General features: G+C 46.2%; 1 protein-coding gene across 1 annotated transcript in view; it reads left to right on the forward strand.

Moving 5' to 3' along the window:
* LAMA5 (laminin subunit alpha 5) overlaps window positions 1-20291 on the forward strand; it is a 207426-nt gene that overhangs the window by 124435 nt on the left and 62700 nt on the right. The window contains exons 24-35 of the mRNA XM_083447232.1: window positions 3031-3173; window positions 3263-3369; window positions 4054-4207; window positions 6205-6365; window positions 8410-8518; window positions 9846-9943; window positions 11820-12021; window positions 13535-13661; window positions 14584-14723; window positions 14988-15103; window positions 16254-16465; window positions 18510-18714. Of these exons, the coding sequence (XP_083303358.1) occupies window positions 3031-3173; window positions 3263-3369; window positions 4054-4207; window positions 6205-6365; window positions 8410-8518; window positions 9846-9943; window positions 11820-12021; window positions 13535-13661; window positions 14584-14723; window positions 14988-15103; window positions 16254-16465; window positions 18510-18714 (1774 nt within the window). The remainder of the gene's footprint in view (window positions 1-3030; window positions 3174-3262; window positions 3370-4053; window positions 4208-6204; window positions 6366-8409; window positions 8519-9845; window positions 9944-11819; window positions 12022-13534; window positions 13662-14583; window positions 14724-14987; window positions 15104-16253; window positions 16466-18509; window positions 18715-20291) is intronic.

Consider the following 20291-nt stretch of genomic DNA (forward strand, 5'->3'; position numbering starts at 1 on the left):
GATGTGTGTGATACACTCAGATGAAGTGGAGGATGAGTGCATGCCCCACCCCCCCCACCCCCAAAAAGGATCCTAACTTGATTTAAAAAATCTTTTGCTTCTTGGAAATAAATGGCTTTATTCTTAAGGCTATCTGATATGATAAGGATTGTTTGTGCAAGAGACTTCACCTAAATGCATTGACTTTGCTAACAGGGCCACTTATTTCTGCAAACTTGATAATCCATTAAATTTCCCTGAATATGTTTTCATTATTGACTGTTCTTTATTAATGATACTTTAAGGACAGCGTACAGATTGGCCTTTATCGTCTGTGCTCTTGCAGCAATCACTTCTGCTAGTATTCATTATAGGACTGCAATCATTGAGGAAAGTCAGTATCCCTTTACTCTTTTCTCCCCGTTTGCAAGATGAATACAGTGGTACCCCGCAAGACAAATGCCTCGGAAGATGAAAAACTCGCTAGACGAAAGGGTTTTTCATTTTCTGAGGTGCTTCGCAAGACGGATTTTCCTAAGGGCTTGCTTCGCTAGACGAAACAGCCCTGCCTCTCCTGTCATGGCGACGGTCACTGCACGCACGCACGCTCGCTTCCCCGCTCCTCCGGCTCCCTCCCACCTTCCGGCTGATGGCCGACCTTCCGGCTGCCTCGCGCCGCTGCCCACCGCCCTCGCGCGCTCCTCTGAGAGAGCCGTTGCTGCCAGCAGCCAGCGTTGCAGCCGGAGTCGCGCTCCTGAGCCCCGCCGCCCTCCAGCAGCCGCGTCGCACGGTGGCCACAAGGCGCGGGTGAGTCCGAGGTACCAGCTGCGGCAGCTGCCCTGCTTCTCCCCACCCCTCCCCGCCGTTGTTAGTGTTTAACTGCAGTGGTGTTTTGCAAGACGAAAAAACTCGCTCAACGAAAAAACTCGCGGAACGAATTAATTTCGTCTTGCGAGGCACCACTGTATACACCACATCTCACTGACTGTTAAGGTTGCCCTACTTTGGGGGGGGGGGAGAGAGATGGGGAGGAGATTGGACTTGGTTCTGAAGGGGTACTATCTCTTGTTCCTGTTGTATGTCTCTCTGCAAATGTTTTGTTTGTTTGTTAGATTTATACATCACAACCTTCAGCACAGCTGCTCTCAAGGCAGTTAGCAAGAAGATGAAATAATACAATAAACTGGTTAAAAAATAAATAAAACGGGAAAAGAATATTGCAAACCATGCAGTCAAAACAATTGTGTGGGTCTTTCTAATGCAATCCGCGCCATGGCGTGTGCTCCCGTTGCCCTGTCCCAGATTCTGCCAACCTAGCATTCTGAAAGCATACCAGTGCAAGTAGGTAAATAGGTACCGCTATGATGGGAAGGTAAACGGTGTTTTCATGTGCTCTGGCACTCGTCACTGTCCTCCATGCACCAGAAGCAGTTTAGTCATGCTCGCCACATGACCCGGAAAGCTGTCTGTGGACAAATGCCGGCTCCCTTGGCCTGAAAAGTGAGATGAGTGCTGCACCCCACAGTCAAATTGGACTGGACTCAACTGTCCAGGGGTCCTTTACCTTTTACCTTTACATCATTGGGAGAGTATGACCCATCCATCCAGCTTCTTTTATGTGTTGAAGGACAGCAGCAATATAAAACAATAACAAGTAAGGCGGCATCCAGGGTACAGTGAACATTAATTTTACTCATTTACAGTGGATGCTCGGGTTGCGAACGTGATCCGTGCAGGATGCACGTTCGCAAACCACAGTGTTTGCATCCCGCAGGGGTGCGTCTGCACACGTGTGGGTTGCGATTCAGCGCTTATGCACAAAGCGCAATTTAGTGTTTCTGCACATGCGCGACTGCCAAAACCCAGAAGTAGCCCGTTCCGGTACTTCCGGGTTTTGGCGGGTCCGTAACCCGAAAAATGCAACCTGAAGCGTCTGTAACCTGAGGTATGACTGTATTTTATATTCAGTTTATTTTGTTTTGATGAATGTTTTTCATTGGGGGCAGCTGTAGACATTGTTGCAAAGAATTCAGTTTTCAACAATGGATACAGAACACAGTTTTCAGCTAGAAATAACAGTGGGCTCCAAACAAGCTATGCATTTCAAGTACAGTGGTACCTCAGGTTAAGGACTTAATTAGTTCCGGAGGTTCGTACTTAACCTGAAACTGTTCTTAACCTGAAGCACCACTGTAGCTAATGGGGCCTCCTGCTGCCGCCGCGCCGCCGGAGCATGATTTCTGTTCTCATCCTGAAGCAAAGTTCTTAACCTGAAGCACTATTTCTGGGTTAGCAGAGTCTGTAACCTGAAGCGTATGTAACCTGAAGTGTAGGTAACCTGAGGTACCACTGTATAGTTCGACTGGAAGCTTCCTCCTTTCTTTGCGAAGCTGAGACACCTGGATATTGCAAAGTTTGCAACGTCAACCTGTTAATGGAATCTTTTCAGGGTGTGTTGAGACACAAGGTCTAGACCAGGGGTCAGCAAGGCTTACCAGGAATGGGCCGGATTACTCCCTCAGAGATCCTCCATGGGCCAGACCGGCGCAGCGCCATGCCAGAAATAGCATTTGCACATATCCGCAGCGCCAGAAATCGCTTCTGCGCAGGCCCAGATGCCGAAAATCGTACCCATGGGCCTTAGGTTGCTGACCCCTGGTCTAGACACATGCATATGGAACATGGCAAGCTGCTCACCAGGTCACATGGTCTCCTTTTCCACGAGGAAGATGAAACCACAGAGAATTAACTTGGAAACTCTTCCTCCGTTCGACTATGGTTGCAATTTGTGGGCAGTCATTTAATTTTATCCTGATTCTAATTTTTAAGCTGTATTTTAATCAATTGTTTGATTGTGTTTTAATGTATTTGATATTTGATGTTAGCAGCCCTGAGCCCAGTCTTGGCCGGGGAGGGCGGGGTATAAATAAAAATTTACTTACTTACTTACTTACTTACTTACTTACTTTTGAAACTCCTCGGAACCACTCCAGAAATCTTGCACACCTTCTAGATGGAAATGAAAGCTGATTTTTCCCCCCCTAATTGCAGATACAGAACAGACAAAGCAGATTGTATTTGTGCCCACAAAAGAGCCGGCTTTTGTCACCGTTCCTCAGAACAGCTTTGGGGAGCCGTTTGTGCTGAGCCCTAATGTGTGGTCTCTGGTCATTGAAGTCGAGGATGTACTACTGGTAAGGGTGGCCGTCCTCCCCTTTTCTCCCCTTTGGGTCAGGACCATGGCGAGAAAAACTAAGTCTTGCATTTCTGCCCTTCCTTCCAGGATTACATGGTCCTGTTGCCCAGTTCCTACTACGAGGCTCCTATATTGCAGCTCAGAGTCTCAGATCCTTGCACCTACAGCCCAGCTCCTGAACAAGTTGGTCAGAAGTAAGGCTTCCATTTTCATCTTTGCTATAGGATTAGATCGTACTGGAGCCGATTTCCTTGGCTCAGAAGCTTTTCCTAAGATTTCCAGTACAGTGGTGCCTCGCAAGACAAAATTAATTCGTCCTGCGGGTATTTTCGTAGAGCGAGTTTTTTCGTCTTGCGAAGCACCACGGCGGGGAGGGGCAGGGAGAAGCAGGACAGCTGCCGCAGCCCGTCCTTGGACTCACCCGCGCCTTGTGGACACCGTGCAACGCGGCTGCTGGAGGGCGGCGGGGCTCAGGAGCGTGACTCCGGCTGCAACGCTGGCTGCTGGCGGCAACGGCTCCTGAGGGGAGCGCGCGAGGGCGGTGGGCAGTGGCGCGAGGCAGCCGGAAGGTCAGAAGGTCGGCCGGAAGGTGGGAGGGAGCCGGAGGAGCCGTCAGCAGGAAGGTGGGAGGGAGCCGGAGAAGCGGGGAAGCGAGCGTGCGACCGTCACCATGACAGGAGAGGCAGGGCTGTTTCGTCTAGCGAAGCAAGCCCTTAGAAAAATCCATCTTGCAAAGCACCTCAGAAAACGAAAAACCCTTTCGTCTAGCGGGTTTTTCGTCTTCTGAGGCATTCGTCTTGCGGGGTACCACCGTACTTCATTCTAGCAGACACCTTTATACTGAGAGAGAGAAAAAAGCTATTCCTCTTCCTTTCTAGCTGCCTCCTGTATAAGTACGTGCCTGTGGAGCAGTTCCCCTTTGGGTCAGGAGACGATGCTATATGTAAGGTGGACAACAGCTTGCCGAGACCCTGCCCGAAAGTGCGGGTTTTGCCTACCTACCCTGAGACGGTGGAATGCAATGGAAGAGATGTAAGTGGTCCTCACAGTGATGCTATTCTAAAAGCAACCCTGCTTAGGGAAGCTTTTAATGTTTAATAGGTTATTGTATTTTAGTGTTTTGTTGGAAGCCGCCCAGAGTGGCTGGGGAAACCCAGCCAGATGGGCGGGGTATAAATAATAAATTATGATGATGATGATGATGATGATGCACCAGTGAAAGCTTGTAGTGCTGCTCTCTAGCTAATAATAATAATAATAATAATAATAATAATAATTTATTATTTGTACCTCACCCATCTAGCTGGGTTTCCCTAGCCACTCTGGGTGGCTTCCAACAAAGATTAAAAATAAAAGGTAAAGGTAAAGGTACCCCTGCCCGTACGGGCCAGTCTTGACAGACTCTAGGGTTGTGCGCCCATCTCACTCAAAGAGGCCGGGGGCCAGCGCTGTCCGAAGACACTTCTGGGTCACGTGGCCAGCGTGACAACGCTGCTTTGGCGAGCCAGAGCCCCACACGGAAACGCCGTTTACCTTCCCGCTGGTAAGCGGTCCCTATTTATCTACTTGCACCCGAGAGTGCTTTCGAACTGCTAGGTTGGCAGACGCTGGGACCAAACAACAGGAGCGCACCCCGCCGCGGGGATTCGAACCGCCGACCTTTCAATCGGCAAGCCCTAGGTGCTGAGGCTTTAACCCACAGCGCCACCCGCGTCCCATATTAAAAATACATTAATTGTATTAATTAAGAAGCATTGCACTCTTCTCCAGGTAGCATGAATTTCTTTCTCCCCATTGGTCACCTCGCGTTAATCTAAGCACTGTCCCTGATGCCTTTTGGGAAGTACTTTTAACTGGCCAGATCTGTTGATGATACATAATGGCCACATGAAATTTCCATGTTGAGAGGCAGAGCACCACTGAATTATGTGCAGTTGGGGAGCAACAGCAAGGGAGGGCTGTTGTCGTCATCTCCTGCTTGGGGGCTTCCTGTTTGGGAATCTTTAGATGCTGGACTTAGATGGACCCAACTGGATCCAATCCAGCAGGACTCGTCTTAGGTTCTTGAGATGTGGGGAGTGTGCATCTGGGAGCCAGCGTGGTGCAGTGGTTAAGAGCGGTAGACTCGTAATCTGGTGAACCGGGTTCGTGTCCCCGCTCCTCCACATGCAACTGCTGGGTGACCTGGGGCTAGTCACACTTCTCTGAAGTCTCTCAGCCTCACTCACCTCACAGAGTGTTTGTTGTGGGGGAGGAAGGGAAAGGAGATTGTTACCCGCTTTGAGACTCCTACTTAGGGTAGTGATAAAGCAGGATATCAAATCCAAACTCTTCTTCTTCTCTTAAGTTCAGACTAATAGCCATAGTCCAGACACTCCAGAGGCAATTGTTAAACATCTATAGATGCTGAAGGAGCTTCTCCTCCCCCATTGTTCTACCCGGACACTGAGGTCCAGCGCTGAGGACCTTCTGGTGGTTCCCTCACTGTGAGAAGCCAAGTTACAGGGAACCAGGCAGAGGGCCTTCCACCCTGTGGAACGCCCTCCCATCAGATGTCAAAGAGAACAACAACTATCAGACTTTTAGAAGACATCTTAAGGCAGCCCTGTTTAGGGAAGCTTTTAATGTTTGATGCATTACTGTATTTTAATATTGTGTTGGAAGCTGCCCAGAGTGGCTGGGGAAACCCAGCCAGCTGGGCGGGGTATAAATAATAAATTATTATTATTATTATTCTGCAGGAGTGCTTTCCCCCAGAAAATGCAATGCTGGAGTTGAAAAACATGGCTTCTGGCTTCTATCGTGTTCAAAATTTTTCAGTTCTGGTTTAATTTCATATATGTGTCTTAATGCACCATAATTTCCCCCAAAACATTTCCTGGAACATGGAAGATGACATGCCAAGAGTTGACTTGTATGAGATTTCATAGTGTGCTTGTTTCAAAGCATAGATTTAGAATTATGTCATGACCTCCTGAGCCCCAGCATAATGTGCTTTTCTCCTAATATCTGCTTATTCTTGTGTGCAGGTGGAAATACAGCTGTCAATTGCCATACCCCAGCCAGGGAAGTATGCACTCCTGGTTGAATATGCCACTGAGGATACTCCACAAACAATCAATGTCGCGGTCAGCTCACCGCACCTTGCCGTCCAGCAGGGCACTCTCCTTATATACACCTGCAAGTACAGGTATGCCCTCAAGATGCAAGACAGAGTGCGGACCTAACGGAGGAACAGACGCTCCTCATTATGTTGCACAGTTTGTGACTAGAGCTTTCTTGCTATTTCATTCTACTGTTGTTATTGTGGGGGTTGTCTCAGAATTAGCAGTTAGTCTTCTTGAGCTGTAAGCATCTGTTAAATTTCCTTGGTTATAACTGGGCCAAAACAAAGATCCATCCCATGCAATTAACTTGCATTATCTCTTTCAAAGCAGCTGATTGAAGGAAGACCGAGAGAGAGAGATCAAGGCTATGTGGATCTTCCGCACACTTCTAAAGTGTCTGCTGGAGAATTTGCAGGGAAATTAACAGGGATTTAGTAAAGAAGCCACAATAATAGAGAGCAGGACAATGCAGCCTATGGTTATTGCTCAACTAGGGAGGGGAGGCAATGAGTTGATAGTCTGCCTGTCCTTTTACTCAGTATAATAAGTACTTCCTGCTTTGCAGAGCCAATGTAGCACATAGTGGTTAGAGTACCAAACTTAAGACTGGAGAGATGAAGGTTCAGATCCCCACTCTGGTTTTTTAAAAAAATATTTTTATTAATTTTTTTACACAAAAAGTAAAACAACAGAGAAACAACAGAGAAAGCAGAAAAAATACAAAATTACAAAAACACAGAACAGCAAAAAACATCAAAAAGAAAAAAAAGCAAAAATAAAAACAATTCCATCTTTATAATATTTCTTGCATTTACTTATTTCTCCGACTTCCCCATACCTCCCTTCACTGTATTCCAGATCTTAAATTTAATCAGCAAATCCCTTCCCTCTGTCTTAATTGATCATTGTCTTTCTTTTGGTAACTTAATATAACTTAATCTCCTTAATGTAATATTAAATCTTTTAATTTTACAACTTTTTGCTAATAACCTTTTATATTCAATCTGATGCCATTCTAACATTCATTTATCTTACAATATTTCTGTCTTTGAATTTCTTCCAATCTTCTTCCACCGTCTCTTCTCCCTGGTCTCTGATTCTGCCAGTCATTTCAGCCAATTCCATATAGTCCATCACTTTCATCTGCCATTCTTCCAGAGTGGGTAGCTCTTGTGTCTTCCAATGCTGTGCGCACAGATCCCCACTCTGGGTCAGTCACAGCTTTGGGTCAGTCACAGCCTCTCAGCCTGACCCACAGGGCTATTGTGAGAATAAAAGTGGAATGGGGGAGAGTAACTTATATGAAGCCTCTACCTCCTTCGAGGATATACAGCAGGGGTCAGCAAACTTTTTCAGCAGGGGGCCGGTCCACTGTCCCCCAGACCTTCTGGGGGGCCAGACTATATTTTTGGGGGGAAATTAATGAACAAATTCCTGTTCCCCACAAATAACCCAGAGATGCATTTTAAATAAAAGCACGCATTCTACTCATGTAAAAACACCAGGCAGGCCCCACAAATAACCCAGAGATCCATTTTAAATAAAAGGACACATTCTACTCATGTAAAAACACACTGATTCCCCAACTGTCTGTGGGCCGGATTTAGAAGGCGATTGGGCCAGATCCAGCCCCCGGGCCTTAGGTTGCCTACCCATGATATACAGGATACAATTGTAATAAATAAGCAAGGACTTCCAACTTCAGAATGGTCTGAAGTCAATTTGCGTTCCATGCAGTTGTGTGAAAGGCACGGGCTGTTTCATCTCTTAGTATTGCATATACCAGTGCCAGAAGCCACAATAATAGAGTCCATGTTCTCAGAAGAAGGAGGGGAGAAACTGAAAATAGCATGAGCATCCTAAGCCTTGGTGCTCTATTTAAGCAACTAGACAGTATTTATATAAATGACAGATTTATGGCATTGTCTGGGAACTCCTTCGACTTCAGCCCGTGACCTTAACGATAGGAAATGAAGACCTGGATATCCTTGGGAAACACCCCGATGCTATTACTCAAAGAAAGCAATTCAAAGAGTTACAAGGGAAACCACCAAGGGGGTGGGGTGGGGAAGAGTACTTGGCAGGTTAAGACTATCCTTGAGCTTGACCGCTGCTTTTGTCTTGCAGTTTCCTCTGCCGTGGGATAGTTTTAGATTCGCTAAATCGCTTGGCAGCTTTCGATCTGGCCACCAAAGCTACGATTCAGTTCTCCGCAGATCAGGCCCACTTTTTCTTGGTAAGCCTTTGAAGCAAAGCATTGCCAGACTGTGGCAAAATGTCTGCAGGAAACCTGACAATTCGAAGGTGGGAGCAAGTGGAAGAGGAGGAATATTAGTGGCTGTGGGGTGGGGAAAGATTGCAGATGGGAAACCGGCTTTGGACACTGAAATATACTCGGAGTCGAGTGTGGATTTCATGCTCTTTATTCAGTTCATAGTAGGGAGGAATGGAAGTTCCCCCGAAATGTCTGCTTTATATACATTATTTACACAATGGGCCCCATGTGATTGGCTAGTTCTAGGATTCTCCTGTAGGCCAATCAGGTTGCGGATTCACTTCCACCTGGAGTTGGATTGGGTGGCTCCTGCAGACCAATCAGACTGCTGCATTCTGGATCCTGTTGTTCTAGGACCAGTCAGACTGCTGCATTCTGGATCCTATTGTTCTAGGACCAATCAGACTGCTGCAATTTGGATCCTATTGTTCTAGGACCAATCAGACTGCTGCATTCTGGATCCTATTGTTCTAGGACCAATCAGACTGCTGCATTCTGGATCCTATTGTTCTAGGACCAATCAGACTGCTGCAATTTGGATCCTATTCAACTCAGTACATAACAGACACAGTCTGAGCCAAGCAGTAGGAAGGCATGATGCAAGCTCTGAGATTTCTGCGTTTCTGTTCTCAGTTCAGTGACAGGAAAAGGTTTCATTTGCTCTTGAGAAGCAGTCAAGATGAATAATGCTGTTTGCTTTGGCAAACTTGGTGGGTCTATCCCACTGTTAGTCTATGGCCTTAGTCTTCCCATTTCCCCCTTACTAGGAAGAGAATCTATTTATCCTGTCCTTTTATTTCCATATCATAGGTAGCACCAGAATTATTTCAATTTAGTTTCTGGGAAATAATTATGGAGTTTGCATCAGAATTATCTAGATCTAGTTTCTGGAGGAATATGGAAGTTCACTACAATAAAAAGTCACTTCCTTGCCAAAGAAGCTTTTACTAGGAAATGCTGACACAAACATCATAGCATCTGGATGATATGAGCCAGTAACCACTCTGGTAACATATCTTGTGAGGACACAGCGTAGACTGCAACTGTTAGTTCTGTGACTAGACAAAATGTGAAACAGATTTTGTTTCATCACACAGACACCTGCTGCATTCCTCCATAGGTCTCTGCTTTGGCTGTTTTGTTGTGTGAACAGCAAATGTGAGAGTTCTAAATTGTCCTACATAAAATGTTTCTAAAAGTAATATTTGCACTGACCTAGAAGCAAAAGCACGAATGGTTCTCCTCTCCACCATGCCCAACCTTGTTTTTCCTTCTCTTCTGTCTTTAGCACAAAGTGTACCTCATCCCATACGAACAATTCACATTAGAGTTTGTGGAACCAAATGTTCACTGCATCAGTGTCCATGGAGCGTTCTCACCAAACAGGTAAAGGTCTTTAAAAAATGTATAATGCTTAAAACCGAAGCTTCCACTGGTCTCTCACCCAGGCAGTTGACCGGGTCTAGTTTTAACGGTGCTACAGTGCACATCAAATGCTTCAAAAACCATTCACTAGATCCTGTTAATGGCTTAAAGAGTTCTCAAATGATTGAAGACGAACGTGCCCCAGAGTCACTGCCATGGCACCTTGTGTTATGCCAGGTGTGGGAAACGGTTGGCCCTCCAGATATTGCTGTGCTACAACTCCCACCATCATCCCTGTCCACTGGCCCTGCTTGCTAGGGCTGATGGAAATTGTAGTTCAGAAACATCTGGAGGTCCAGAGGTTCCCCACACTTGTGTTAGGCTTTATATGCCATTGTCTTATTTTAATGGGTTATGGGTGGTATTGTATTTTAATTAGTTACCGTATTTTTCGCTCTATAAGACGCACCAGACCACAAGACGCACCTAGTTTTTGGAGGAGGAAAACAAGAAAAAAAATATTCTGAATCTCAGAAACCAGAACAGCAAGAGGGATCACTGTGCAGTGAAAGCAGCGATCCCTCTTGCTCTTCTGGCTTCTGGCTTCTGGGGTAGCTGCGCAGCCTGCATTTGCTCCATAAGACGCACACACATTTCCCCTTACTTTTTAGGAGGGAAAAAGTGAGTCTTATAGAGCAAAAAATACGGTAATAAGGTCAGCATGTATGGTGCTTTACAAGAGTTAACATAAACAAAAGACAAGTGTGAAGGAGGGGGGAAGAAGCAAGGGTAACCTTGAATGACTGGATCAGAGCAAGTGAAGTCACATTATGCTTTATTTCACTTGCAGGTGGTATCTTGTAAGACAGTGTAAAGAGTGTTTGAGCACCATTTAACTACTATCGGGGTCGGGTGTGGGTGTGCAGGATTCTCCACAGCTAATTCTCAAATTCCATTAGAGAGTCCACTTGGAATGATCTGTGGAATTTTGTATGTGTTGAATCTAGGTATCTCAGTGGGCAGCTGCAGCAGCTCATTTTTGCCAGGGACTGGAGACTATATAATATTGGGAAGGTAGCTAGTACTTGGCACAGGAGAGTAGGCACTTGAGGCTATGAAGGAGCAGAGGCACCACGTATTTCCCAAGGAAGTATGGAGAAAGGTCCATCTAAATGAGTGTCCTGTTCCCTGTGATAGCTAATCAGATGTCTCTGGGAAGCCTCTGAGCAGAACTTGAACCCAACAACTGATTCCTGGTGGCCTACTTCTTCTGAACTTGAATGGTTAATAGCCATTGCTAGACCTACCCTCCATAAATATGCTTAGTCCCTTGTAAATGTATATTCCCATTCAGAACTAGAAGGACACCCTATGATGGGGGATTCCTACCATGCAGATTCTTAAACCTCTTGTTGTTTCTTCAACCTAGTGGATGAAGCTCAACCAAAAGGATTCAGTATCAATTTACAGTTGAACCTCCCTTCCCCATCTCTTATCCAGACTAGGTGAAGCTTGACTAAGTTTTAGATTCTAGATTCAGGTACCATGTTGGTCTGACACAGTTGGGGGGCGGGAATGTCTAGTAGCACCTTATGGACCAGCTAAGTTTGTTCTGGTATAAGCTTTTGTGCGCATAGTATCTGAAGAAATGTGCATGCACACGATAGCTTATAGCAGAACTTAGTTGGTCTATAAGGTGCTACTAGATGAGTTTTAGATTGTATATAGGATCCAGGGGAAAGATGCTGTCCCCTCTCTAATAAAGTCTTCCTGTAATTCTGTACTAGGCATGCTTTGCATTATGGGCATTTGAATTCCTTGCTGTGTTCCCATGGGAATATTTGCCTCTTGTTTGACTCCAGAGCCCATAAAATTATTCTTTTTTTCTCCTCCAAAGTAGTTCCTGTGTCCCATCAAGGTATCAGAAGATTTCGCAGTCCGTTGTCTTGGAGGAAGGGCAGTTACTACCAGTCGCTCCAGGCTTCCCCCTGATTCATGCCTTTAGTGTCCCCCCAGTGGCTATTCCACCTGCAGCTCCACTTCAGCCTCCTACCTTATTAGACTCCTCTGCAGAGCTCATCCTGCTAAAGGCTCCCCAGGTAAGTGCGATGAAGAGGAAATTAGAAACTAGCATCTGTTGAGATCAGGCACAATGCCTTCAGGAACCGGCCTGCGGACTGTCCGTGGATCAGCGTGGGGATTCTGTTTGTTTGGGCTGCGCCATTCCCCCCCCCCCCGCGCCATTCCATTCACACACACACCGCAGCGGTGCCTCCCTCCCTCCCTCCCCCTGGCTTCTGCCCGCCCTGCCTAGAGGAGGAAGGGAGCTGGGCTGGGCTGAGCGCCATTTTAAGCAGCCCCTCTCTGGGGCCAGCCCTTTCGCGCTCTTCATCTTCCCTCTGCTGCTGCCGCCACCTCCCTGGTGCTCCTGTGGGCCAGAGAGCAGAGCGGACAAGCTCACTCTGCCTACCCATGAGAAGCAGCCGCGGTGGTGGTGGTGGCAGCAGCCCCAGAGAATGTAAGTGCAGCAGCTGGAGCTGGGTCTGGGGGGTGGGGAGGAGGACTACTTGCCCCCCTTGCCTCTTCTTCCAGCTCCCCCCCCACCAGTGATGCTTCTCCGGCCCACCACAAGGTCTGAGGAACAGTGGACCGGCCCGCAGCTAAAATAAAGTTGCTGACCCCTGAGCTAGACATTATGGGAGGTATCCAGTGCTCCCGTTCTGGAGTATTATCCTCCCCTTTTCCCATGCATACTGAGCATCCTCAGCATCAGGGACCCTCCAGAGAATATTTTGGGGGCATGCAGGGAGAGGAGAGGGAATGAAAGCGCCATTGCACCAGTGGAACTTGGCTGGTGCTGTTTTAGAGACAACCCAAAATCCATAGTGTAAGTGTTGTTGTTTCTTTAACGTGAAAGGAATAAGAATAATTTATTATTTATACCCTGCCCATCTGGCTGAGTTTCCCCAGCCACTCTGGGCGGCTTCCAATCAAGTGTTAAAAACAACACAGCATTAAATATTAAGAACTTCGCTAAACAGGGCTGCCTTCAGATGTCTTTTAAAGATAAGATAGCTGCTTATTTCCTTCACATCTGAAGGGAGGGCACCAGTATTGAGAAGGCCCTAGGACTCCTGTGCAGTGTGTCAGGAAGTCCATATGTGAAGGAGGTTTTGGTGCTGATGTTTGTTTGTGGGCATCACCCTCTTCCAAGTGGGCCACAGCAGGTGGGCAGAGAAGCAGCAGAAAAGGGGAGTTTTCAAGCTGGCACTCCAGCTATCAAAGGTTTCCACTTCCAGGGTGTGGTGTGGCATCAAAACAGAGATTACGGAGGTGGGCACAGAAATGTTGGCAGTGCCTCAGATGTAACAGGAGAGTATTTCGCAGCATGTGCCGCTGCTGACTTAGCAGTCTTTTCTTGTGGAGGTACCTTTATAGGGAAAACAAATACCAGCAGAAATTCTTATATCCCAATCTTTTCCTTTGGAGTGGCTGGTTCTGATGTAAGCAGGACTGAAGTCGCAGAGGCAACCTGAAATTTAAAAATCAGTGACACAAACAACATAAAGGAAACAATAGTGTTTAGGATTCTGCCCCTGTGCTTTCTTGTAGACAACTATTGTGTTGAATGGCCACATCCAAAGTCTGGGGCGTTATGCCTTCATCCTGCACTGTTACCAGCCCAGTCACCCAACTTTTCCTGTGGAAGTGTTGATCAACGGTGGACGTATTTGGCAGGGTAAGTGATCCTCCGGTTTGTGTTGGGGCTTGTAGGGCTTCAAGCTAAGCAGTATTAATAGTAAATTAAGGGTGGGGTTCAATGAATGAGTCCCATCAACAGAAGTCTGTGCAATGGGGCTTTTGTTTAGGGAAGTTTTTAAATGTTTGGTGGTTTATTGTGCTTCTAATTCTGTTGGGAGATGCCCAGAGTGGCTGGGAAGGCCCAGCTAGATGTGTGGGGCATAAATAAATTATTATTACTATTATTATTATTATTATTATTATTATTATTATTATTATTATTAATTCCATCCCCTGCACGCTCCCCCCACAAAAAAACTTGTCTTGGGGGATGGTCTGGAGAATCCCCCGAACTGTATGCGGGGGAGGGGGGGGGAGAAAGTGGGGATTGTTCTGTCTGGCAAGCTGAAATTCTTGCCCTGCTGGGACAATGGGCATAGCATAATGTTGACTTCCTCCCTAAGAGTGTTTTGCATATAAGTTAGCCAGACTCTAGGAGAATGCTTCCTACAGTGTCAGCTGCAAAAAGGAGCCCCATGACACCTTGAAAGACTGAACAGAGTTATTGTGGCAGGAGGTTTCATAGACTAGAGCCAACAGCATAGGAGCTGCTCTTAAATAGATAATAATAATAGTCATTATAGCATCAGCTCTTCCATTTTCTGCTCAGGTTCTGCTAGGACTTCCTTCTGCAACCTGGTACCCTTCCAAGTGTTTTGGACTACAACTCCCATCAGTCGCAGCCAGCATAGGATAATAGGAGTTGTAGTCCAAAAGTTCTAGACGGTAATAAGTTGGGAAAGACTGTTGTAGAACACTAAGCTTGTGTGAGATGACTGCTGTCAAAGGGGAATACTTCCAATGTATGAAAGCAGAATCTGATGAACTTAAGGTGACATGTACTCTCTGGCTTTTTGCAGGACAGGCTAATGCTACTTTCTGCCCACATGGATATGGTTGCCGGAATCTGGTAGTTTCAGAAAACCAAATTGTTTTGGACATTACGGATAATGACTTGAGTGTGGTCATTCGTGTACCAGAGAATAGGTACCTTTGGCTGGTATGTTCCTATCTTAATTTTGTGTGTGTGTCAGGTCTGCAAGAATAACTGCAATAACTAATGGAGAATTCTAAAATATGTTCTCTCCCACTTATAGAGCAGCATTTCTCTGAATGAGGTGAAGGAGGCATCCATTATGCTAGCCCTTCCACCTTGTAAAGGCAGGCAATATGTGATCTTCTATTGTGGTGTAACAAGGGTCACCTGACTCATCAGCCTCCCCAGTTTGTTCCCAGTTTGTTTATTTGCTGTTTGATCTTTTAGGATTATATCCTCGTGGTTCCTGAAGACAGTTATGGTTCCAGCTACCTTTCAGAAGAACCACTAGACAAGTCCTATGATTTCATCAGCAACTGTGGAGTCAACAGCTTTTATATCAAGTGAGATACAAAAAATGGGTGCCACTTTGCAGAACCATAATAATAATATTGTAATGATTTATTATTTTTACCCTGTCCATCTGGCTGGGTTTCCCCAGCCACTCTAAAATCTAAACCCTCTACTGTGCTTTGGGTAACTTGACGAATACATCCAGGATTTCATCTTTAGCATCAGTTCTCATTGTTGATGTGAAATTTATCATCACCACCATTTTATTTGTATGCCGCCTTTCCATAATATTAAAAGGTTCATACAATTACAAAAAAAAGCAAAGTAGTTGTAAACAATAAACAACACACATCAAAAGTGCACAACCGTAATTGAACAAATTCCACATCAATAATACAATCCGAAATAAAGATACAAAAAATTAACAGCAACAACCCCCTGAGCCCACTGGTTTTTGTCCAGTGTGCCCTGGCACCCTAGGGTGCCTTGAATGATGGTCAGGGGTGCCACGGGCAACACTGGCCCCTGTCCCTCTTTCCTTACCTCCCTCCTCGGATGCCCTCTCGCGTTTCTGTCTCCCAAAGGCTTGCACAGCTGCTGTTGTTGCAGCAGCCCTGGCTATAAGCTCCCCAGGCAAATAGTGCCTCTGAGGCTGGCCAGGGGGTGCTTCCCAGGCCCCTGTGGGGCAGTGTGAGGAAGCACCTCTCTTTGTGGCTGGTCTGGGGCAGCTCAGAGACCAGGGATGGTAACAGCAGCTGCCCAGAGAATTCCCAAGGAGAGAGCAGAGGAGAGTATATTGTTTTCCAGCAGCCTCAACTTTTGTAGCTGGAGTCAGTCAGGAATCCACCTTTCTATGCCAGGTGGGAAAAGCCCTGCAAGGCATCAAGCAGGTCTTCCAGGTCTCACACCCAAGGTGGCTTCCCTTAATTTCCAGTTTCACCAGTCATCCTTGGAGTCAGTGCTTGTGTGCATTTTGCATGTATACAATATAGCTGCACAGATGCAGAACCTGCTAATTGCTCCATAATCAGCAGCTCTGTGCCCCCAGGCTCAGAGTTCGCGTCTTTCTGCTTCTAGCTCCCAGATTTGGAAAGAGTAGCTGCGGAATGGGGCAGGCTACAGATAATAATTAATGAATTAAATGTGTGGACTGTGTACTCCTGTGAGACTCAGCGCAGCAACTTCTCCCTCTCTCTGCAGCCCTGCAACATCCTCCAAGTTCTGCCAGGACTCTGCCATATCTATCTCTCTTTTTTACAACAACGGGGCCCAGCCTTGCCACTGCCATGAGGCAGGAGCCATCCGGAGCCAGTGTGAGCCGTTTGGTGGCCAGTGTGCTTGCAAGTCAAATGTCATCGGGCGAGAGTGTTCCCGCTGTGCTACAGGCTACTGGGGTTTCCCCAGCTGCAGACGTGAGTCTCTTGAGAGATGTTGTGCCATTCGGGGCTGATATGTACAGCATGCCAGATCTGACTTGCATGCCGTTCAGTTTCGCTTTCCAGACTAACCTACCCAGAAGCTGCTGGGTACCTGTATCAATATAACGTGAATGGAATACTGGGCTACGGTTCTCCTGGCATCCTTATGTTTCAGTGGCAGCCTGGGAACCTGTTTTGAACGCAATGCTTTCCTTCCATAGAACTATTTTGGAGTTATATCCATGGACGACACTACGTCAGAATGAAAAAATGGATGCAAAATTTTTCAGAAGGAGGCATGAGTGGGGAATGGTCAAACTTAGTAACCAGCTCACAAATGCTTCAGGCAAAATACACATGGCTATAGAATTCCAGCAAAGCATATACCGTATTTTCCACTCTATAAGACGCACCAGACCACAAGATGCACCTAGTTTTTGGAGGAGGAAAACAAGAAAAAAAATATTCTGAATCTCAGAAGCCAGAACAGCATGAGGGATCACTGTGCAGTAAAAGCAGCGATCCCTCTTGCTGTTCTGGCTTCTGGGATAGCTACGCAGCCTGCATTCGCTCCATAAGACGCACACACATTTCCCCTTACTTTTTAGGAGGGAAAAAGTGAGTCTTATAGAGCAAAAAATACGGTATGTATATTCAAGCATGGAGGTTAATTGCAAGCCTATCCCCTGGCAGAGTAACTTTACAACAGAGCCTGCAAATATTCAATTGCCCATTTCATGCATTGTGCTTCTGAGCAGTCGAGATTGTGGGAAAGGAACTTCGCTCATAATTCCCTGGCCATCCGTGGTCAATCTTTGTACATAGAAATAGAAGTCTCTTCCAGATGCCTTCCCTTGTTCAGCAGTGTTCCAAGCTGTTGCTCTCTGGCCGCTACCAGAAGAGACACTTGCCAGAGAGCAGGAGAAGCAAGATGCCTCTTACCATTCGCAGCCCCAATGGATCCTGCTAGTCGGCTGTTCACTGAGATGGTCTTTTATATACAGAATAAATTAGCACAGCAGCTGTTGTTTCCTCAGCTCTGTTTCTACTTTAGATTTAATGGCTGAAAAATACACACACGTGCTTCTAATTTCCTACAGAGCGCCTGTCGAGAATTTATGAACAAGGCCTATGTGGGCAAGTGGAATCTTGTGCTACTAAACTTATTTATTGGCATGTAATTGGAAGTGTCTTGCAAATTCAGATACATTCCATCATCAACCTTTTATTCGACCGTCAGTCAGAAAAAGGAACATTTGTCAGTACACAGTTAAAGCATCGAAAAAAGATTTTTAAAACTTAGCCAACACTAAAATGGGTTAAACAGATAGCCCCATATCAATACAGTCAATTATAGTCCTGCGACGCTTAAAAGCTAAAAAAAGAAATTTGGCCACCAAGGAAGGTATAGCTCTAGTGACATTATTTAGCAAGTGTAAAACCTGGTTTTCTCCGGGTAGGAAGCTAAACTGACATAGAAGTGGGGCTATAAAATTTTGTCTAAGCTCTGCATAAGAAGGACAAGTCAAGAGAATGTGTTCGGTGGACTCAACCACACCCATGGCACAATGACAGGTTCTCTGGGCATATGGTACTCCCCTGTACCTTCCCCACAATATCGCAGAGTCAAGGACATTTAATCTAGCCGCTGTAAAAAGTATGCAGTATTCCACATAGTAGATTTCTGCAAGGTAGGGGGCTGGTATGGTCCGGAAAATCTGGTCCCCTAGGAACGTCTCTGGTTTTACCTGGGCTATGTCCTCTTGCCTGGCAATGTCACTCAGTCTGCGGGAGATCACAGCTCTAGCTTGATTGTACGTCATAGACTCAAAGTAAAGGTGAGATAATCCGCAGGATTGAACCTCATTAATGACCTCCCTTTCCCACGATGATTGGAAATCGTCCCTCAATATCAAGGGGGCAATACCCACTGGTTTAAAACATTCCAGTATCCACTAGACAGATAGATATTCTGGGCTTAATATGTGGTGTGTGTGTGTGTGTGTTGTGATATGCACCTGCCTGCTTTCACTTGCAGCCTGCAACTGTGGAAGTCGCCTGTGTGACGAACTGACGGGGCAGTGCATCTGTCCACCACGCACCATCAAACCCGAGTGTATCGTCTGCGAGCCCCAGACCTTTGGCTGTCACCCACTGGTTGGCTGTGAGGACTGCAATTGCTCTACTCCCGGGACCCAGGACCTAGCAGAGCCAGGATGTAACGTAGACAGTGGACAGTGCAGGTGGGTAATTATGGACGCTACTTCCGTGCATAATTGGGCGCCAGCTGCAGTGGCATCCGAATATCTTTCTGCGCTGCTTCGCTTTATAAATGAAATTCGTCTGGACAGTTGATGCTTTCAGCCAACTCTGGTTTTGGCCGGTCCCCAAAGTTGAGCTGCGTGAGAATGTGAACTCTGAGCAAGGCCACATTTTGGTGGCCTCTTTCTCCCTGTCAGGGTCTCAACAGGACTTGTGCTTGTATATCATTGGTGGGTGTGTTTGGCTACACTACCTTTGTAGCTTTCTGCCTCCCCAACACAGTGGGGGACATTGCCTGTGGTCCTCTATCTTCCTTGAGTGCTTACGTTTCATGGTGTTTTATATTTTGCTGGAAGCTGCCAAGAGTGGCTTGGGAAACCCATTCAGATGGGCAGCGAATAAATAACAAAGTTGTTGCTGTTGTTTTCTGATAACTCTGAGCCCTATACTAGTCAGACCTCTGAGTGTATTTCAAACATTTCATTTTGGAAAGGTTGATTGATTTGTCTACTTGATTATCCCTTTGATCTGTCTAAAAAGCACTGAGTCATCTCTGCATTCAGCACAGTCCATTGTCTCCCAAAACAGCAGCCACTCATTGTGTATTGGCTGCAGCATTTATTTCCTCTCTTTTCTGAATTCAGGAACACTGTTGTCCTTTTTGGGGGGGAGCAAAACAAGCCATTGCTTGCTGGAGATTCATTACATTAGCTCAGTTAGTGGAACTTCACTAGGAGGCTGTGCTGGAAGGGCAAATAAAATGAAAATAAATATTTTAGGATCAAAAACAACAAAACTCTCTCCGGATCTTTATGAAATTTTGTAAATTTCACCTTAAATGCGGCACTAGTATGATGCACAGGGCAGGAGTCAAAAATTCCCCTTCCAAGTGTAAAGGCTTTGAATCCTTCCTTGTTCTATTCTAGGAAGGGTACTGCTAGCTATCGTAGCTAAATAGAACTTACACCTTCAGAGAGAGTGTACCAGATGCTGGGGACAAACAGTAAACAGCTTGCCTTCGTATCCTGCTTATGGGCTTCCCAGAAGCATCTGCTTGACCTTTATTCAAAACAAAATGCTGATTTAGATGGAGCCTCAATCTGATCCTGCAAAGCTGTTCTTGTGTTTTCCTGTGTATGCTGCTGTTTGTTTCAAAGTGCAGGAGTCAAGAGATAAGGCTCTTGAGCGCCAGAAGTCTCATTTGTCTTCTCTGTCCCTAGAGGTGTCACAGTCATTGCTATATAATTGAGAGATGCAGCACAGGAGATTTGTAAGCCTTGCAAATAACAGGGCTTCGAATCACTTGAGTCACTTGATCCTTCCCCAATCTTGTGCCCTCCAGATGTTGGGCTCAACCCCCATCATCCTGGACCTTTTTTGGTCATCCTGGCTGGGGATGATGGGAGGTGGTCCCCCAAACCTTTGAAGGGGGCAGCAGGTTGGAGCCAACCAGTGGGTGACAGCCAAAGGCTGAACTGACTCGACTGGTTCAAAGCCGCATATCCGCAGGGCTTATACGGGCTCAGTTGGTTCATCCTGAGTTAAAAGCAAACGGAAG

This window comes from Podarcis tiliguerta, assembly GCF_965153285.1.
Source record: "Podarcis tiliguerta genome assembly, chromosome: 6".
Taxonomy (NCBI): Eukaryota; Metazoa; Chordata; class Lepidosauria; order Squamata; family Lacertidae; genus Podarcis; species Podarcis tiliguerta.